Source organism: Vulpes lagopus, chromosome 6 (genome assembly GCF_018345385.1).
Source record: "Vulpes lagopus strain Blue_001 chromosome 6, ASM1834538v1, whole genome shotgun sequence".
NCBI classification, from domain to species: domain Eukaryota; kingdom Metazoa; phylum Chordata; class Mammalia; order Carnivora; family Canidae; genus Vulpes; species Vulpes lagopus.
The window spans coordinates 28664939-28683017 of NC_054829.1; the positions used below are offsets into that span (position 1 = coordinate 28664939).

At 37.3% G+C, this 18079-nt stretch overlaps 1 protein-coding gene across 9 annotated transcripts in view; it reads right to left on the reverse strand.

Annotated features, from left to right (window-relative positions):
* Window positions 1-1315: 1315 nt before the first annotated feature.
* PCNX1 (pecanex 1) overlaps window positions 1316-18079 on the reverse strand; it is a 163651-nt gene continuing 146887 nt past the window's right edge. For all 9 annotated transcript variants that reach the window (XM_041759637.1, XM_041759635.1, XM_041759633.1 and 6 more), the window contains 6 exons: window positions 14922-15152; window positions 13554-13828; window positions 11949-12154; window positions 7579-8021; window positions 7039-7179; window positions 1316-6840 (listed from right to left, as the gene is read on the reverse strand). In XM_041759637.1, coding sequence (XP_041615571.1) covers window positions 6700-6840; window positions 7039-7179; window positions 7579-8021; window positions 11949-12154; window positions 13554-13828; window positions 14922-15152 — 1437 coding nt within the window. In that variant the 3' untranslated portion in view covers window positions 1316-6699. The remainder of the gene's footprint in view (window positions 6841-7038; window positions 7180-7578; window positions 8022-11948; window positions 12155-13553; window positions 13829-14921; window positions 15153-18079) is intronic.

Consider the following 18079-nt stretch of genomic DNA (forward strand, 5'->3'; position numbering starts at 1 on the left):
CCTTTATCAGTCCTTGTCTCTCATGAATAAATAAGTAAATCTTAAAAAAAAAAAAAAAAAAAAGGTCAAGAGTATGTGCTTTAGAATTGGACTGGAGACCTAGAGTATTCTTATGTAGGCCAATTATTATGTATTCACACAAGATTCTGGGCAGCAATAGGGAGCCCTGGACCAAAGAAGGACTCTTCCTTTGGGCACAGTTTATACTGCACATTGAAATTGAATGTTTTCTTAAAAGGCTGCCAGACAAGATGGATTCATCTCTAGCCACTTGCTGTTTCTGTGTATCCTAAGAAGTTACAAAGCAATCCAGGTATTCTCTTATGAAGTTTAGTTATACTTAATTTCCTTTAATAAGCACATATTAGCACAATAAGGGGGAATGAAACACGTATTTTGTATAATGAATGCAGCCTGAATACCCAAGAAACCACCATTTGGTCATGCCCCTACTTCACAAGGCCGTTTTCACCTTCCCCACAGGAAAATGCATCTAATCTGGTGAGATTCAGTGGCTACCCATCAGCAAAACTTCTGGATCCTTTAGGAGGAAAAATCCAGTAAACTGTACTTTAAGAACGATGAAAAGGTTTTATGGGACTCACATATTACCCCCTCTCCTTGAGTCTCTGGCTCTTAAGGTTGATACAGCTCACATATATGAATAATTTCTTTCTTTGAAAATGTGTTTCGTTTAACCCAGCAGGTTTCCTGTCACTAGAAAAAAGACTAAATACCACATTTCCAGTTGTGCCACTGTGATCCTGGGTGGGAAGACAGCAAACTGTCTGGGACTCTGATATAGATGGCACATAATCTGCAGCCTGGTGGTTTGGGTTGTTACTAATAGTTAAAATGACTCACTAATGGCTTAAGTGATTTGATCACGAGTGTATCTATTCTCATTGTTAGGTCAGCTTGTACTTTCTCTAAGTATTATACAGATAAAAAGTGGGTTAAGAACATGCCTCAGGTTAGCGTTTGCCTGATTTTGATGACCATAATCCAAATGTTCACTTCCTTTTTTATATAGTAACTTAGTGTAATGTGGTGAACACATGTACACTATTATCCTACATGTTCCATCTAATATCATTAATATGACACATTGAGATAAAAGACATAAACTACCACCTTTCTACCAAGTATGAAAAGATATCCTTTTAATATGAAATATGTACATGTCAGCTGATTCATGTTTACAGGCCAAAGCTTCTGATTAAAATGATTTCAGAACCAAGTACATGTTTTAAAATATGCTATGCAGAGCTTAACACTTGAATTTTTCTTAATTTGACAAAAATGGACAGAAGGCAAAATGAAAAAAAAATTTATTTCCTCAGTGTTTTTATCCACCGTCAATACTGTATTTTTGATGCAATATATTTGCAAAGAAAAAAAACAATCTCAGCTTTATTTTCCATTTTAAACAACTACAATATTTACAAGCTATTTAGAATAACAAACATCCAGACACACACACACACTCACGGACCCACGCGAGTACATATATTCTTATCTCTGGTTTATACTGAATGCTGGTAAAGGCAATGAATGCTTTCAGAGCCCATGATCAGAAAAGGGAAACCCATTTTCCTTCCTCACACAGATCTTCCTGAACCATTTTTAGTATTCTTCCTTCCATTTCCTCATGCAGAGCTCATTGTAGAAGGTTAAGGTAACCAGTTTTTACAATTTATTTTTACTTAAACTATAAGCTTTAAAAAGCATAAGCAGACATGATTTCCCCCACATTTCTGTTATTTTGGTTGCAGAATCAAGCTTCAGGTATAAAAAATCTTGTTCAACCACAGTCACACTAAACCCAAGAGTCATCTGGAGCAGCCATCTCATTTTCTACCTACTACTCTGTTCTGAATACCAAGGCATCACATCAGATGTGCAAGTAACACGCAGGTATACATCCTTACCATCATCTTCCATGATCATTGTTCCTTCTAGCATGGCTCCACTGAATCACAAATTGTCAGGTGCAGAGCTGGGGCATAGGAAAAAAGGTCTGACCCTATATAATAGGTATGTCTTACGAAAGCGTTGTCATGTAACCTTGCGATGACAATCGGTTCTGGTTCCCCCAAAGAATGTTGTTGTGTTGCTTCCATAAAATGACAGATAAAAAAGTTCAGCTCGTAAATAGAACTTATTTACTCTACTTCAGAAAGAATATGTAGCTGATAGGCAATAAAGAGAAATTCTTATACGTAATTCTTGAGATGACCCTGGTGAGGTGATTCAAAGCAGAAAATATATTTGTTTCAAGCAAAATTAATGCTCCACTCACATACCTACCAGATCTATTTGTATAATAATTAATTCCTTTCCAGTCACAATTCTTACTAAACATTTCACAAGCTAAAAATGAGAAGGCCTAGGTGTATACCAACCAGATTTTTTAAATAGAAAAATGAAGAAGAGAGAAGCTGGTTTTTAAATACTTAAAAACCCCTACAGATACCCAATGTAATAGTCAAACTTACGCTGCACAAACACATGGTCATATCTGACTTTTCTCTTTCTCTAGATCAATAAAACTCAATTTCTACATAAGACTGAAACCAAAAAGTTCACAGTCCACTAACAAGTTCCCAGTATCATTTTAGCCTTGATTGACATTATTCTTTCCACTCATTTTAGAATTAAAGAAAAAGCCTCTGGAATAAAAATTGATGTTGGATACCTTATCTGAACAATTTATCATATCAAAGGAAAAACTGGACTGGGTCTAAGTCTAGGCAAAGTAATTTGCATGATTACATTATACACTACAGAAAACAAGAATGAATCCTGAGGGCTTAAACAAAGGGGTGGGGGATTGTCTATATTAATGAAAGAATAAGGAAGATAAACAAAAAGGTAATTAATCTGGACAGCAGTTTATAACTTAATCGCTAGTAAACATAAATTCAAGGACTTCTCAAGCAAAATTACTAAGGTATCTTTTTTTCAAGTCATATATTTAGGAGGAAAGATTTTTGAAAGTTAAAGAAGATAATTTTAGACTCTGGGCAAATCATAAGTTTAAAAGACCTCGTTCTGGATGAATGACTCAGTGCAGCAATCCACCAAATGAAGAATTTCTAAGCAGAGGCAGAAGCAAAGTGGAATTTATTAAGGCTAAGCTACCCTTGCTTAGATTTGAGGCTGTTTTTTATATGTTGATAGAGGATAAAAAAATAAAGCAACACAGGAAGAAAAACACATCTTCCTAATAAGCTTAGTCTCTACATAAAAACTTAACATTTTCATTGCCTGATATTTGGTGCACAGAGTGATTTTCCACACCTCACTCAGGATAGAAACATTGTCTACTTCTGTTTCAAGGATTAGTAGAAGTATCTCAGATATACTTGAAATATTTTTAAAACTACTTCAAATCTAATGGAAGCTCATCTTCCAATAATAGAAACCCAAAAAGGCAGAACACTGATGAAGTTTATTCATTAATTTCCTGAAAGGTAATTAATCTCCTCTTACCTTAAAAATATACAGTCTCACCACCTACTCTCCCAAGCCCCTTAAATATCAACAGCTTATGTTAATCTAGACTCTTGGAAAATTTAGAATTCTCTAGAAAAAAAGTGAATATTTAAAGTTTTATCAAGTACTGAAAATGGTGTAAAAAGAGGGCTCACACACACGTTACAAGCTGGAAAATTAACCAAAAGTTTAAATTTGAGTTATAAAATGATTTTTGCCAAAAAAAAAAAAAAAAAAAAGATTTTTGCCACTGAATGAGGAAATAAGAAAAACAGCTAGCAATTTATAATTCACTCCAGGACTCTCAAAGGAAGGAAAAACCAAAATCAAATAAGAAAAAGACCAGAAAGCTATCAATGAAACTCTGTTTAAGGGAAATGCATAAAAAGCTAGTATTTTAATTACATATTCTTATTTTCAAATGATGGAACTCTGAAAGTTTTGGCAATTGTGAATGAAAGACACTAGCTTTTGTACACTGATGAAGAAAGTTAATCAGGGAACCTAAACAAACAGCTCACTACTCTCCAAGGTGGGGTGGAGAAGGTAGACTAAGGATGATCATTCTACTTAATGGAAGCACATATGTTTCTATGTAGTGATTTAGGTCCAATTATTAAAAGTGAATCTTTCCTTCAATAATTACTGTTTCCTCCAACGTAATTATTAGAAAACTATTTTGACTTTAAAAAGACTATCAGTTTTAGACTTAAAAAATACGAACAAGGATCCTGTTAGGGTTCCTAATTCATAACTTCACTACAGGGCTACTTGATAATAAAATTCAACTTGTTTTGAGAAGAATGTCCATAGTTACCACCCCAAATCAAGACCCAATATATATATTCTGTATAAAATCTAGTCTTGTGTTTTTAGAGTGTATAATGTGTTTAACACATTGGGAGTGGGAGGCTAGAAATAAAAATAATTCTAGCCCTCCTGAAGCTCTGATTTTTTCCCCCATGGAGGAAAATGAATTATCCTCCATTTAAGACTGAAAGGGCTCCACTATCTTTCCATTTAGGTAATGACCATGAAAAGATCATACTCACTTTAGAAAGAAAACAAGCAGCAGGAATCACAATTCCTTTGAGAATATTTTAAATAAATGTAGATGGTTAGACAGATCAGATACTGTTTGAGAAGAGAAAAACAAAAGCCTAAACCTTAATGACATACTGTAGATATGCCAAAATGAGGCAAATACAGAATGTCACAAAAGTATCAGGAAAATACTTTTTAACTGGTCAATTTAGAAAGGATATCCTTTGTGTCAAGGTTCAGTAAATCATTCGACAAATGTTCTTAAACAGTAAATTTTGCAAAGTGTGAAGTATGGAAACCTCTGTGTGTGGCACACTGAGTCCTGAATTACTATAGAAATTTTAAATTAGAAAAGGGCCAAATAGATTTTGGGATAAAAATGCATTTGGGTGGCATATATTAGCTACTGATTTCCTTAATTTCCCTTCCTTCTACTGAAGCGTTACACTATACTGTAGGAGCAGCAGTAGGGAGCAAGGAAGGCGGCAGCTTCTCTCCCCATCACCTGATCAAGACACCTTAAACCTATTACCATCCAAGACACATGTGGTCAGGCACATGTGGCCAGTGAGTACTGGAAATAGGGCTCGTGCCATGTTTGAATTAGTAACACTTTGGATGCACTGGATAACTAAATTATATGATTTAAGTCAATTTCACCTGCTTCTTTTCACATCACATTTACAGAGGGGTAGAAAGATGGCTGCTCCTAAATGCTCAGAGGAGATACACAGTCGTCTTTGGAGTTTCACACAAAAGGGGAAAGTTCTCTGAAGGGTTTAAAAAATGCCAAGAGTTGAAAATGAAATCTAAACTGCAGTTTCCACCAAACCCAATTGTAAATCTGAATTATATATTTCCCTGAATACACGCATATTTTTTAAAAAACCAATAAAATTTATGAGACAACATATGAAGTCAATTTCACAGTTATAAATATTTCAAATTACACCTACACACTATAAATTACAGGAAAAAAATTCAAGTAATAGAAAAAAGAAGAGAGGAGCAAAACAAAAGGTGAGGTTATTCAAGAGGGATATAACAATAAGAACTGCACCATTTGGATAATCTTGTTTGAAAAAATTTTACTTGATTAACTGAACTGCACGTGAGTAACATCAAGAGCTAATAACTCTTAAAAGAAAAGCAATTGATTCTCTCTTTAAATTCTTGGATGTTCATCTTCTTCTTTGAAAAACGAAAATATTTTCTTCCCAGAATCGACCCCAGCAGGGCTTGCCCCAAGTGGAGAGAAGCAGACTGCCTGGGGCACACCTGTTGCTAGAGCTCATCTGACATGTGGACACAGGAGCTGGCAGTGGTGTTCACAGGACCGATGCACTGACTATGGTCTCCGGGAAATGCCAATAGTGAAGTTAAGTATATCTTGAGATTTAGTGTTCATTTTAAAGAAAACACCCAATGTACTGGCATGAAGTGCAGATTACTAACAGAAAAGAAGCAGCACAGTTCTGCTATGTATGTGTAAGGAAAGGGAAGGGGTTAATCCCAAAGGCAATTTAAATAATGGTATTTTATTTTTTTATATATAAATAAATGTTCTGAGAAATCTCAGACTTTAGTGCATTGTTGTAAAAAATTAGTGCAGTTTTCTCATTAAAGTTTTTAGCGCTCAAGGAATAAGATAAATCTATGTTCATAGTCTCTTTCACTGTACATTAAACGTTCATACTGCTAAACGTCGAACTGAAGGTTTTCTATACTGGTCTGTTCTTAAAAATCAAGGTAAATGTATTTCATGTTCTGTGACCAAACATGGCAATTATTTTTGGCAAAGAAATTAGAAAAATATGAGATCGTAGTTTAGAAATAAAGAGTTTGTTGATGTAAAGCATAGGCAATACATAGGAAAAAACTTTTTTTAAAGATGTATTGTAACAGAACTTTATCCTTCATGCAAAATGTTTTCTCAGCAGCTAACTTAAAAAAATATTTCAGCTTTATTTGGGGATGGAGACAGTGACAGGAGTCAAGGTGAAGGGCAAAGGAGAGGCGCTTAACCAAGGCTGCTCTCCATCCAAGTCTCTCCCATACAGGAGCAAAGAATACCTGCAGGCATCTTCCACGCTCGCCTCTCTTTTTCCAACATCTTGGAATGGAGAGGGAAAATAAATGTAGTTATAAAACACTGGCTCACACTTCGGCCCCAAGTTCTAGTACCCCAGTTTCAATGACAGTCACATATTTATCATCAATCTGGACCAGAAGTACTGTCTTGTCAATGTGGGATCTAGTACCTGGATCTCTGCTGCAAGGCACCCATCGGTGAATCACCTAATGATTCAGAATACAATAGATTAGTGGCAAAGACCTTGAAAATATTGACAAAATTCACTTAAAATTAGAGGTAGTATCTTTTGGTAATTTAGCAAAAGGTACATTTAAAAAAGCAAGCACATAAAATTAGCTAAAAACACACAAGTCAGGCTACAAAAAAGTGAGACCATAGGTCAGCTTCATAAGAGAACTTACATGGCCTTCCATGCCCTCCTGAGGACTCCAGTCTTTCCAGCTGTTTCTCCCAGCTTTCAACCGAATACCCTCATCAGGCCACTGCAGCTCTTTCCTTTTTGACAGGTTGATCCCATCCAGAATTTGACTGGGATCTACAATCTAAATCACAAATAAATAGGGGTCATTTCCAATTCAATTTTTTCTTGCTGATGACAATTACATAATCTCAAACAAAATTTCTTTTAGACTCTGTGTCTCAAGCTTTCCACTGCCTATAACTGAACAAAAAGCAATCTAAAGGGCACCTCCTGAATTCTTTTTAGCCCACTGGCAGACCTTACTTCAATGGCCACACAAAAGCTGAGTGGGAACAAAAATCACCACTGAAGAGCTACTTGCTTTCAGTTCTCACGCTGGCAGAAACTTTTTCAATATTAAAAATGTTCTAATCTTCACATTAAGTAATATGAAGGTGTGTTCTCACCAGAATCCTTCACTTGACAAAAAATAAGGACAAACGAGTGACACATACAGCACCAGAATGGTGTGCTTACTCACCTGGACTCTGTAAATCACTTCCCCCCTTTTGGCGTGTGAGTTATTGGCAGGACTTGAGATGTTGCCTGGCTGGGCATCAGTGGCACTGGCCTGACCTCCCTCTGTCCCAAGAAAGCCCACCAGAGTATGATGTTTGCAGGCTGGGATGCTCTGGCTAGAGCTGCTGGAAGAAGGTAGGCCATGCTGCACACAGGCCAGGCCGCTCTGACCAGAGGGCTCCATCTGGTTCACCATAGAGAGGCGGGACTGGATGGAGGATGGTAAGTTTCGAAGGGATATCTGACTTGTGGAAGAGCGCCGGCAAGGTACAAATCCTGTGGTGGACATCCGGAGAGACGAGTGCCGGCTGCTGTAGCAGTAAGAAGACTGGCTGGCCACTGAGGCTCGAGCAGGGGACTGTCTGACCAGGCTTGACTGTACGGAATGGGAGCTGTGGCTCGTGCCTAGCGAAGGATAAACAACAACAGCACTCATTCTAACTGGAATCATTCAAACACTTTTTTTTTTTTTGGTAGTTTCTAAGAGTTTTTCCCTTAAGTAATTACTTAGTGAATTCACTGAATTTAACATTTATACCTAAAGCTTTTTTTTTTTTTTTAAAGATTGTATTTATTTATTCCTGAAAGACACACACAGAGAGAGGCAGAGACACAGGCAGAGGGAGAAGCAGGCTCCATGCAGGGAGCCTGACGTGGGACTCGACCTGGGTCCCCAGGATCACACCCTGAGCTGCAGGCAGCACCAAATTACTGTGCCACCGGGGCTGCCCATATAGCTATAACTTTAAAAAAATTTATTTATTTATTTATTGAGAGAGGGAGAGAGTGTGCATGCACAAGTGGGGGGAGAGGGAAAGAGAGAGAGAAAATCTCCAGCAGACTCCCTGCTATGCATGGAACACAATGCGGGGCTTGATCTCACCACTGTAAGATCATGACTTGGGCCAAAACCAAGAATTGGATGCTTAATCGACTGTGCCATCCAAGCAACCCTATACCTAAAACTTTTAATGTTGTCAAAAAGAAACGAATATCTAAGATCTCTTTTCTTATGTGGTTTTGATAATATAATTTACTAAAGCTTTATGAAATTAAAATTCTGGAACAAAAAAAATATAATTTCAGCAGCTATCAGAATTTAACATTGGGATAAATCCTAAAATATATTCCACAGAAATGTTTCAGGATAATAACACCTCTTTCATATTTCAGAAATGAAATATCTCATGGAAATAAGACAAGAAATATTTATTAAGGGTCTAGTATGCAGCAAGAGCTGTAACTACTATTTCTCAGAGCGTAGAACTAATGTCCTTGCAATCCATTCCAATGACAAACTACACAGTCTACAGAGAGATGGTGATGCCACACTGTGATTTTCCCATTAAGGGATTACTACTAAATATGAATCATCAGTGATAGTGAATAGTGTGTCCTTTTGTGTTCTTTTTCAAATGGCTTGATATGATTCATCAGGTTCATCTTTTTCCTGACTTATAACAGTAATGTGAAGATTAGGAAATAGTTTTTAATTATATTTTAAAAAATTCTTCACATACTTTCTATCTGAAAATAAAGAGCTGATCAAAATGAGAGCATTTAAAGCACACTGAAAGTTTCAGCTTTTCACTCAGAAGTCAAAATAGAAGTTATAAAATGTTGGTAATACACCTATTTAGAGTCTTAATTCCAATGCTATTGGATTTTTTGTTTCTTAATTTAACTAAATGCCTTAAGTCTTCATATAATTCATGTGAAGCAGAGCAGAAAAGACAGTTCTGGATCAACCAACCAGCCATATGAAAATAGATGAAATCTGATTCCTACTGCATACCAGGTGGATTACAGATCTTGTGTAAAAGGTAAATTAGTAAAACAAACAAACAAACAAACCCCAAACCTTCTTGCCTTGGGATAGGAAAAATTTTCTTAAGTAAGATATTAAAAAACACTAATCATAAAAGAAAAGATCAGTAAATTGCTCTACACTAAATTAAGAACTTCTTGTCAGGGATCCCTGGGTGGCGCAGCGGTTTAGTGCCTGCCTTTGGCCCAGGGCACGATCCTGGAGACCCGGGATCGAATCCCATGTCGGGCTCCCAGTGCATGGAGCCTGCTTCTCCCTCTGCCTGTGTCTCTGCCTCTCTCTCTCTCTCTGTGACTATCATAAAAAAAAAAAAAAAAAAAAAAAAAAAAAGAACTTCTTGTCAAAAGAGGAGGAGACACCCTTCTCAGGAAGAGAATGGAAAGCCAAGGGATAGAATGGGCAAAGGTATTTGTAATACAGAAAACTGACAAATAATTCAAATACAGTATATACAAACAAGAATAAGATAACCATGGAACTGAATGTATTATGCTAAGTGAAATAAGTGAGTCAGAGAAAAAGAAATATCATGTGATCTCACTCATATATGGAATTTAAGAAACAAAACAGATGAACATAGGAGAAGGGAAAGAAGGATAAAATAAGATGAAAATTGAGAGGGAGGCAAACCATAGGGAGGCAACTCTAGGAAACAAACTGAGGGTTGCTATAGGGTAGGTGGGTGGGGAGGTGGGGTAACTGAATGGTGGGCGTTAAGGAAGGCATGTGTAGGGATGAGCACTGGGTGTTGTATGTGACTGATAAAGCACTGAAACCAGTGCTGCACTGTATGTTAACTAACTTGAGATTTTTAAAAAAGGTAATCAAAGAGAAAAATGGGCAAGAGCCTTAATAGGTACTTCAAAAAAAGAAAAAGGGGCCAAACTCATTTTAAAATCTTCCAATATGGGACCCCAATATGGGTGGCTCAGTGGTTGAGCATCTGCTTTTGGCTCAGGCTGTGATCCAAGGATTTCTTTTTTTTTTTTTTTTTTAATTTTTATTTATTTATGATAGTCACAGAGAGAGAGAGAGGCAGAGACATAGGCAGAGGGAGAAGCAGGCTCCATGCACCGGGAGCCCGACGTGGGATTCGATCCCAGGTCTCCAGGATCGCGCCCTGGGCCAAAGGCAGGCGCTAAACCGCTGCGCCACCCAGGGATCCCGATCCAAGGATTTCTCACGGGGAGCCTGCCTTCTCCCTCTGCCTGTGTCTCTGCCTCTCTGTGTGTCTCTCTTTTTTTTTTTTTTTTAATTTTTATTTATGATAGTCTCACACACACACACACACACACACACACAGAGGCAGAGACATAGGCAGAGGGAGAAGCAGGCTCCATGCACCGGGAGCCCAACGTGGGATTCGATCCCGGGTCTCCAGGATCCTGCCCTGGGCCAAAGGCAGGCGCCAAACCGCTGCGCCACCCAGGGATCCCTCTGTGTGTCTCTCTTGAATAAATAAAATCTTTTAATAAAATAAAATCTTCCAATCTTAGGTATCAGAGCAATCCAAATTAAAACAATGACTTAAAGACTACCCTTCTCTTGTCCCTCTGAGCAAGCAGGGAGCAGAGGTGGGAACTCAGGATGGGCATTCCAATGTATGATTGGACAGAGTACCAATTGGTAAAAAAAACAAAACAAAAACAAAAACTTGCTAGAAATAGTTTTGGCATTATATGTCATGAATCTTAAATATTCTCATAAACTTTGATATAGCTATTGTATTTTTTTAAAGTCTCTAACCCAAGAAAACAGTGTTAATAAAGTTTATTATAGGGTGCTGGGTGGCTCTGTCATGTTGAATATCTGCCTTCAGCTCAGATTATGATTTCATGGTCCTAGGATTGAGCCTCACATTGGGCTCCCTACTCTGTGGGGAGCCTGCTTCTCCCTCTGCCTCTCTGTCACTCATGAATAAATAAATAAAATCTTTATAAAAAAAGAAAAAAGCTAATTATAACATTCAGAAGAAACCAAATCACTGTCCAATGAAAGAAAAGTTAAATACATTATACTAAATATTAATTTTAAAAATGATATTTTCAAAGAAATGATATTCCAAATAATATATTTGGAATTATATTATAATTAAATAATATATTTAATTAACATAAATAGGATAATGTCCAACCAAGAATCAATCAAAATGTTATTTTTACATATTTCCAAGTTAGGTAATATAGGATTCTTTCTCTCTTTTTTCTTTTTGATAAAGAAGGAGGGAGAGAGAATAAGAGAGAACGTGTGTGTACCCTCAAGTAGTGTATAGAAAGGCATGGGGAGCGGCAGAGGGAGAAGGAGAAAGAGACTCCCAACAGGCTCCATGCCCAGTGTGAAGCCCAATTCGGAGCTCAATCCCATCACCCTGAGATCCTGACCTGAGCTGAAATCAAGAGTCTGATGCTTAACTGACTGAGCCACCCTGGAGCCCTGGTAATACATAATTCTCTTTATACACACATTCTAAGAAGGTTAGACACATAATTTTGTTTTCACATTACCTAGTGCTGGAGGATAAGACGTGACTGGAGGATGGAGTCCTGCTCCTGACCCTTGCCCTGGATTTCCAGTGCTTCCCTGGGACACACTGCTATGAGGGTCACTGGCACTTGTCGCATTGTTACTAGTGCAGGACATTCCGCCTCCAGTGTCAGAATCTTCAATATTGCCACCGCTGTTACAGCCAGCCCCACACCCTTTCCTTAACCTGGGAACAAACACCAGAGCAAACAGCATTATCCCACCATCACTTCAAGATAGGTGTCTTATCCTATTTATAACTATTCTGACTGTTTAACGCTATTAATGTTCATCTTTGAAAGTCTTTAAAGTGCAATCAATATTAGAAACAAAAAAAGGCAGCTGCATTTTCAAAGCATGGCCTAAAAATCCCCCTCTTATACTCATTGCTTCAATTCTTCCTAATCTACCTTCACTTTTACATACTCCATTATCTTTCCTTAACCATAATAAACTGCACATAACAAAATTGTAACATTAAGATGGAAATAGGATTCTTGCCAGTGTGTGTTGGTGCCTCTGAAGTGTGCAGTGCCTGAAAACCTAATTTCTGCTGTAGCACACTTGGAAGAGAGTTGCTCTAATCATTTTTGCCTTTTTTTTTTTTTTTTTAAATTAGGGTGACTGACTATCCTGGATTACCCACAACTGTCTCAGTTTTGCACTAGAAAACCTACTTCCCAGGTGACCTCTGAGTCCTGGGCAAACGAGGACAGTTGAGCATCCTAATCTCTGTTATCATTTCTCTCGGGAAAAGAGAACTCAATCTCTTTAAGGCAATTCCAGCATAACAGATGATTTTTGAAAAGAAATTTCTTTGAACACCACTCTGGTTTATGTTCTTTCTGTTTGGATAGGGGCTGATGTTAAAATGGTGATTTTTTTTTTTTTTTGAGTATGCCTAACAGAAAATGCCTATTTTAGAGTTTGCCACCCTAACCCCACATTCTGTTTTTAAGTTCTGTTATTTAAAGGATCTAAACAAAAGCTCATAAGAAATTGAAAAGATACTCTGTAATTTTTCTTCACCATCCACCAAACTATGATGTTCCTATATTGAACATCATAATTTACTAGAAAAAGGGCAAAGAAAAAATTCATCTACCTACTTGAAGACACAACAGATTTCAGATCTGAGTGATGACTGGATTGTTAAAATGGCAATAGTATCACCTAACTAGGAGTTTCAGTAAGTACAGCGTGCTCCCCCTACTGCTAGAACGGAATAAAACAGAAGGTAAGCAAAACAAGGTTATGTTTTTCTCTAATTTGCTGTTTGTTGGCCCACACATCCTAATAGTGGCACTGTGCTGCAATAAAGAGCCAAAAAAATTAAAGAAAAGAGAACTATTCAAGATTCTACGAAATGCTGGATCAGTGACTCTTAAGCAGAGCTGTACATGAGATTTATCTAATAAGAGTCTAAAGACATCAGACTAGTTTCTGAAATTCCTGATATAATAGGTTTATATTGTGTTATGGCAATTGCATTTTTTTCTATAAGCTTTCCAGGTGATACTCATGTAAATTGTCTCCATTAAGAGAGTCAGGACACACTACCAATGATATGCAGCTGCATGGCTCACCTGTGCCAGGTTGACACTATGAAGTTTCTAATATTTCCCAAACTGATAGGTCCCCCAAGGATTTCTTTAAGCTGTTCATGGCTGTCAGAGTAAGAAGTTGTCAGCGGTGAGACAAAGATTGGGTAGCCAATAGGTTGATCACAAGATGAGTTTATCATGTTTCTCAGAGCTTGTTTTGCATTTTGGATGCTACCTCTCTCTGGGTTGCGGTTACGTAGAAAAACAAGCTCTTGCTGTTGCCCTGCCCAAAGACCTCGGACACATTCCTTATTAACCTAAAAACCAGAACACATGGGAAGTAGGTTAAGGGCCAAGGATGAAATTCACATCAACAGAAGAGTATAAAGGGAAGGATACAAAAGACATACGGGAACCAACTATGAAAAGCAGTTGTTAACAAATACAAGTAGGTCATATTTGAATAGGAGTTCATCAATTCCCACTGTCATAGTGGACTGTTAAATAATAAGCACACAAAGAACTCTTTTCTCTGGCCTGTCTGGTAAAAAATATCAAGTTTTCCAAATTGATAATGCATTGAATTTTGTAACTGAGATAATATTTTTGATAGGAATGAGCAGTAACAAATATTCAGAGTTAAAAAGATGTGACTTCGCATGTTGATTAAATCAAGTGGAAAAAAGTGAATCGTTACAAAACTATTAAAATAAAATTTCATAAATTATGTCTCCTGAATCCATGAGATGTTTAAAAAAGCAACAAACAAGGGGAGGTGACTGGGGAGAAGGGATAATTGGGTGATGGGCATTAAGGAAGGCACTTGATGGGGGTGGCCTGCGTGGCTCAGTGCATGATCCCAGGATCCTGGGATTGAGACCCGCATCGGGCTCCCCACAGGGAGCCTGCTTCTCCCTCTGCCTATGTTTCTGCCTCTCTGTGTGTCTCTCATGAATAAATAAATAAAATCTAGGAGAAAAAAAAAAAGAGGGCACTTGATGTAATGAGCACTGGGTATTATATGCAACTGATGAATCACTAAATTCTATTAATAAAACTAATAAAAAACAAGAAACCGCACAAAAAGTACAAGCTATAATATTATTTTGCAACTTGGAAATCAGATTAGTGCTGATGTTTTAAGAAGAAATGTGGCCCAGAGAGTATAAAAGACTGACAAAACAGAAATAAGTAAAAATTTCAAGGCTTTATGGCACATGTAAAAATTTCAGAGGGCAGAATAAATTACAAAATAAATCAAATTGACTGCTCATAAACAATCAATGCTAACGTGGTATGGTCTTTTTTTTTTTCTATAAAAAGAGTTCCAGTCACTTTTTAAAGTTGGGATGAGGTTATGTAAGTTCTATTTTTTTCCCCCAGACATGAATAAATGCCTCAAAAACTTACCTTAATGACTCTGAAGCTCAGGTAACGTCTGTTCAGCATGATGATCTTGTATTCATTGGTGCCGTCATCCATGACATGCCTCAGAGCAAGAAGGGAGGGAGAGTTGGCAAGGACTGCACTCCGCCATGCAGGGTCCCCTTCATGGGCTATTACGAGATTCTTTTCATGAGACACGATGGCTTCATAGAGCACAGTAGGGTCATCATATTCATCTGGAGAGGTGAAATGATCCTAAACAGAGAAATAAAAATATATATTTTATAGGAAAAGAAGGACTTCCAGTGGAATGATCAAAGCTTCTGGAGTTACTAATCAGTTACTAAATGAAAATTCTGAAATACTGGTTTAATATAAATATTTCATATCCACATATTATTGTTAGAGATAAATTAGAGAGTCTTAAATTTAACCAGGTTAGGAGTTAGCTCATTTAAGAATTTTAAAATTCTTCAACCCAATCCTAATTTCTGAGCTTTATATAAATATTTTACCAATTTTTATTTTTTCTCGTTCAACTGGGGTTTTACATGTGTTCATTCATACATAATTTTTTCTGTTAAAGGACTCTCACTGGTATCAGTTAAGGAAGAGTAAACCACATAAGTTCTCTAAGTTGTGTTTCTTTACAAGGCACTTTTCACATAAAGCCACATCTCTAGAATGATTCCAATATAGCATTTTACCCTGCCTCTCATCTAGTGAAGATGATAAGATTACAGGTCCTTGTCCTGAAGAAGCTAGTCAAGTCTTCCCTGTGAAATCCCTTGGTCTATGTAACAACCACTCTTGCATTCCACAAGCCATTACTTAATATCTATCATGTGCAGGATCCTGTGGCAGAGAACAAGATGAAAAAGGAATATGTGGAATATATCCGCCCTTCAGAAACCTGCAAATTAACAGGGTTTCAGGACATATACCCACATAACCATAACATAAATCTGAACTTCTGAAATGAAGAATACACAATCTTAGATATTCATAGTAGGGAGGTTGATAGATTTTTACATCCAGGTAAAGAAACTCATCTGTACTCAAGCCAAGTGACCAGGCTGTGTGATATTGGAGGGGAAATGGGTGAGAGTAAGAAGGCAAACTCCCCAACGATGCACCTCCATGTCTGGGAACTGGCCTATATAACAATAATGAAAGTATTCTCTGTATACGTAAATGATGCTTCATAATGTAATGTAAAAAGTTCTGTAACACATTTTTTCATCTCTTAAAACCTTGCCAGGTAGGTTTAGTACATAATACTAGCATTTTGCAAATATCAAATCTAAAGCTCAAAGAGTCTTAGCTTCTAATTCTTAGAAAGTTAGTAAATGATTAAGCCAGAACTTGAACACATTTTTAAAGAGAATGTATCATTCTGCTTTTAAAAAATTATATGATTATAAATGTTAATTGAAAAACCTGTCAAGTCTAGTTGATGTGATTTGGGAAAGTTACACAGTGCAGCTGGTTTTGAACTGGATCTTAAAGAATGAAGACAATTTCAGCGGATAGAGAGATAGGCACCGTGCAGGAAAGGGAGAGAGCTCCAGTCAAGACATTCTACAGGGGAGAAGCACAGGTCAAGGAAGAACCTGATAAGGGTGATTATAACCTGAAGTCTCTCTGTGGGAACCGGGTTTCCATGTTGTTGCCAGGCACCGTGCTAGACATTGGGAAAAAGTAGTAAGACAGATACGAGCACTGTTCTCATGGAACTCAGGGTCTAGTTAGAAAATACTAAAAAAAAATTAGAAAACTAGCTTTAAGCCGATTGTAGAGCACTTTCCTTGTACCTTGTCTAGATTTCTTTTACTGGGCTGGTACACTCACCCCCCTCTCCTCTGCTTTGCACACTGGCCCTTAACAGCTTATAGTCATTGCCTTCTCTTAGAACTGCCTTCAGTTGATGGAGCTGCCTGGGCAGGAAATGCCATCATTGGCATTTGACATCAAGTCACCACTTGACTGTGGGGGAGCTCAAGGTACACAATGTTACTCTTGGTGACACTGACACTCCAGAACTCACTCTAAATCCAGCAGGAGCTAGAATTCAGCCAAAACAGTTTTGGTTAGCTCCTTCCCTATTCTTTCCTACTTCTCTCCCTTCCTTTCAAACTCCCCTAAAGGCACCATGTCAATCTCTTGCACAGGAATCCTGGATTCTCAACTCTGCTTCTAAAGAACGTGGCCTAAGCTAGCACTTACAGTACCTCTGTACATCATACACCAACCATCCTGACTTTTCTTTTAAATACGGAGCTCACTTTCTTATACCAGCAGATAGCTAGATGTCAGATGATGTGCTCTCTTTCAACAAACAGTCCTTTAGGAAAGGAACCATATCTTTGTACAGTAGTGTTGGTGCAACTTTTGAATGGAAAAATCAAAGTGCAGAGATAGGCAATAGTTATACTCTTAATAAATGGACAAAGTTGGAAATTATTAGGCATGCCAAGATGGAATATGTTTAATCTTGTTCAAATATTTCTTTTCATTGGCTTAAGATGGTTGCATGAGTATTGTTTTAGAGGCAAAGTATTTGAAATAAGCAGAATGTCCATGGATAGGGAAATGGTTGAATATACTACAGTTAAAAATTACATTCTGGAATACTATGGAGCCATTAAAAATATGAGGTGCCTCTATATATGCTGATTTAGAAAGTATCCGTGTTATATTAAACAGGGGTTGGAAAAATCATGTGTTACAGATCGCTCTGTGTAGCACAAAGGAAAATATTTGCATATATAGATGGAAATGTCTATAAACTCAGGGAAATAGAAAAGATGTGCATCGAATTATTAGTAGTGACTGCTTCTTGGAAGGGCTATACAATGGTATGGGGTGATGAGAATACTTACTCTTGGGGGAAGCTCACTTTTTAATGTTTTTCATTATTTTTCAAATACAGAAAAAATGTTCCCAGTTCTGAGAAAAGTTTTCAAAGGCATTTAAAAAATATACTTGAAAAGTTATAAGCCAGTGCACAGGAAAATAACAAAACTCATTCATTTTTCATTCACTGACCACCAAGCATTGTGCTAAGCAATGGAAAGACAAGGAGTGGTAAAAAAATGATCCCTGTCTTCAACCACATATTTTAAGATTTTCATCATATATCACTTACAAGCCAAACTAGACTCTGATTAGTTTATTTTAGT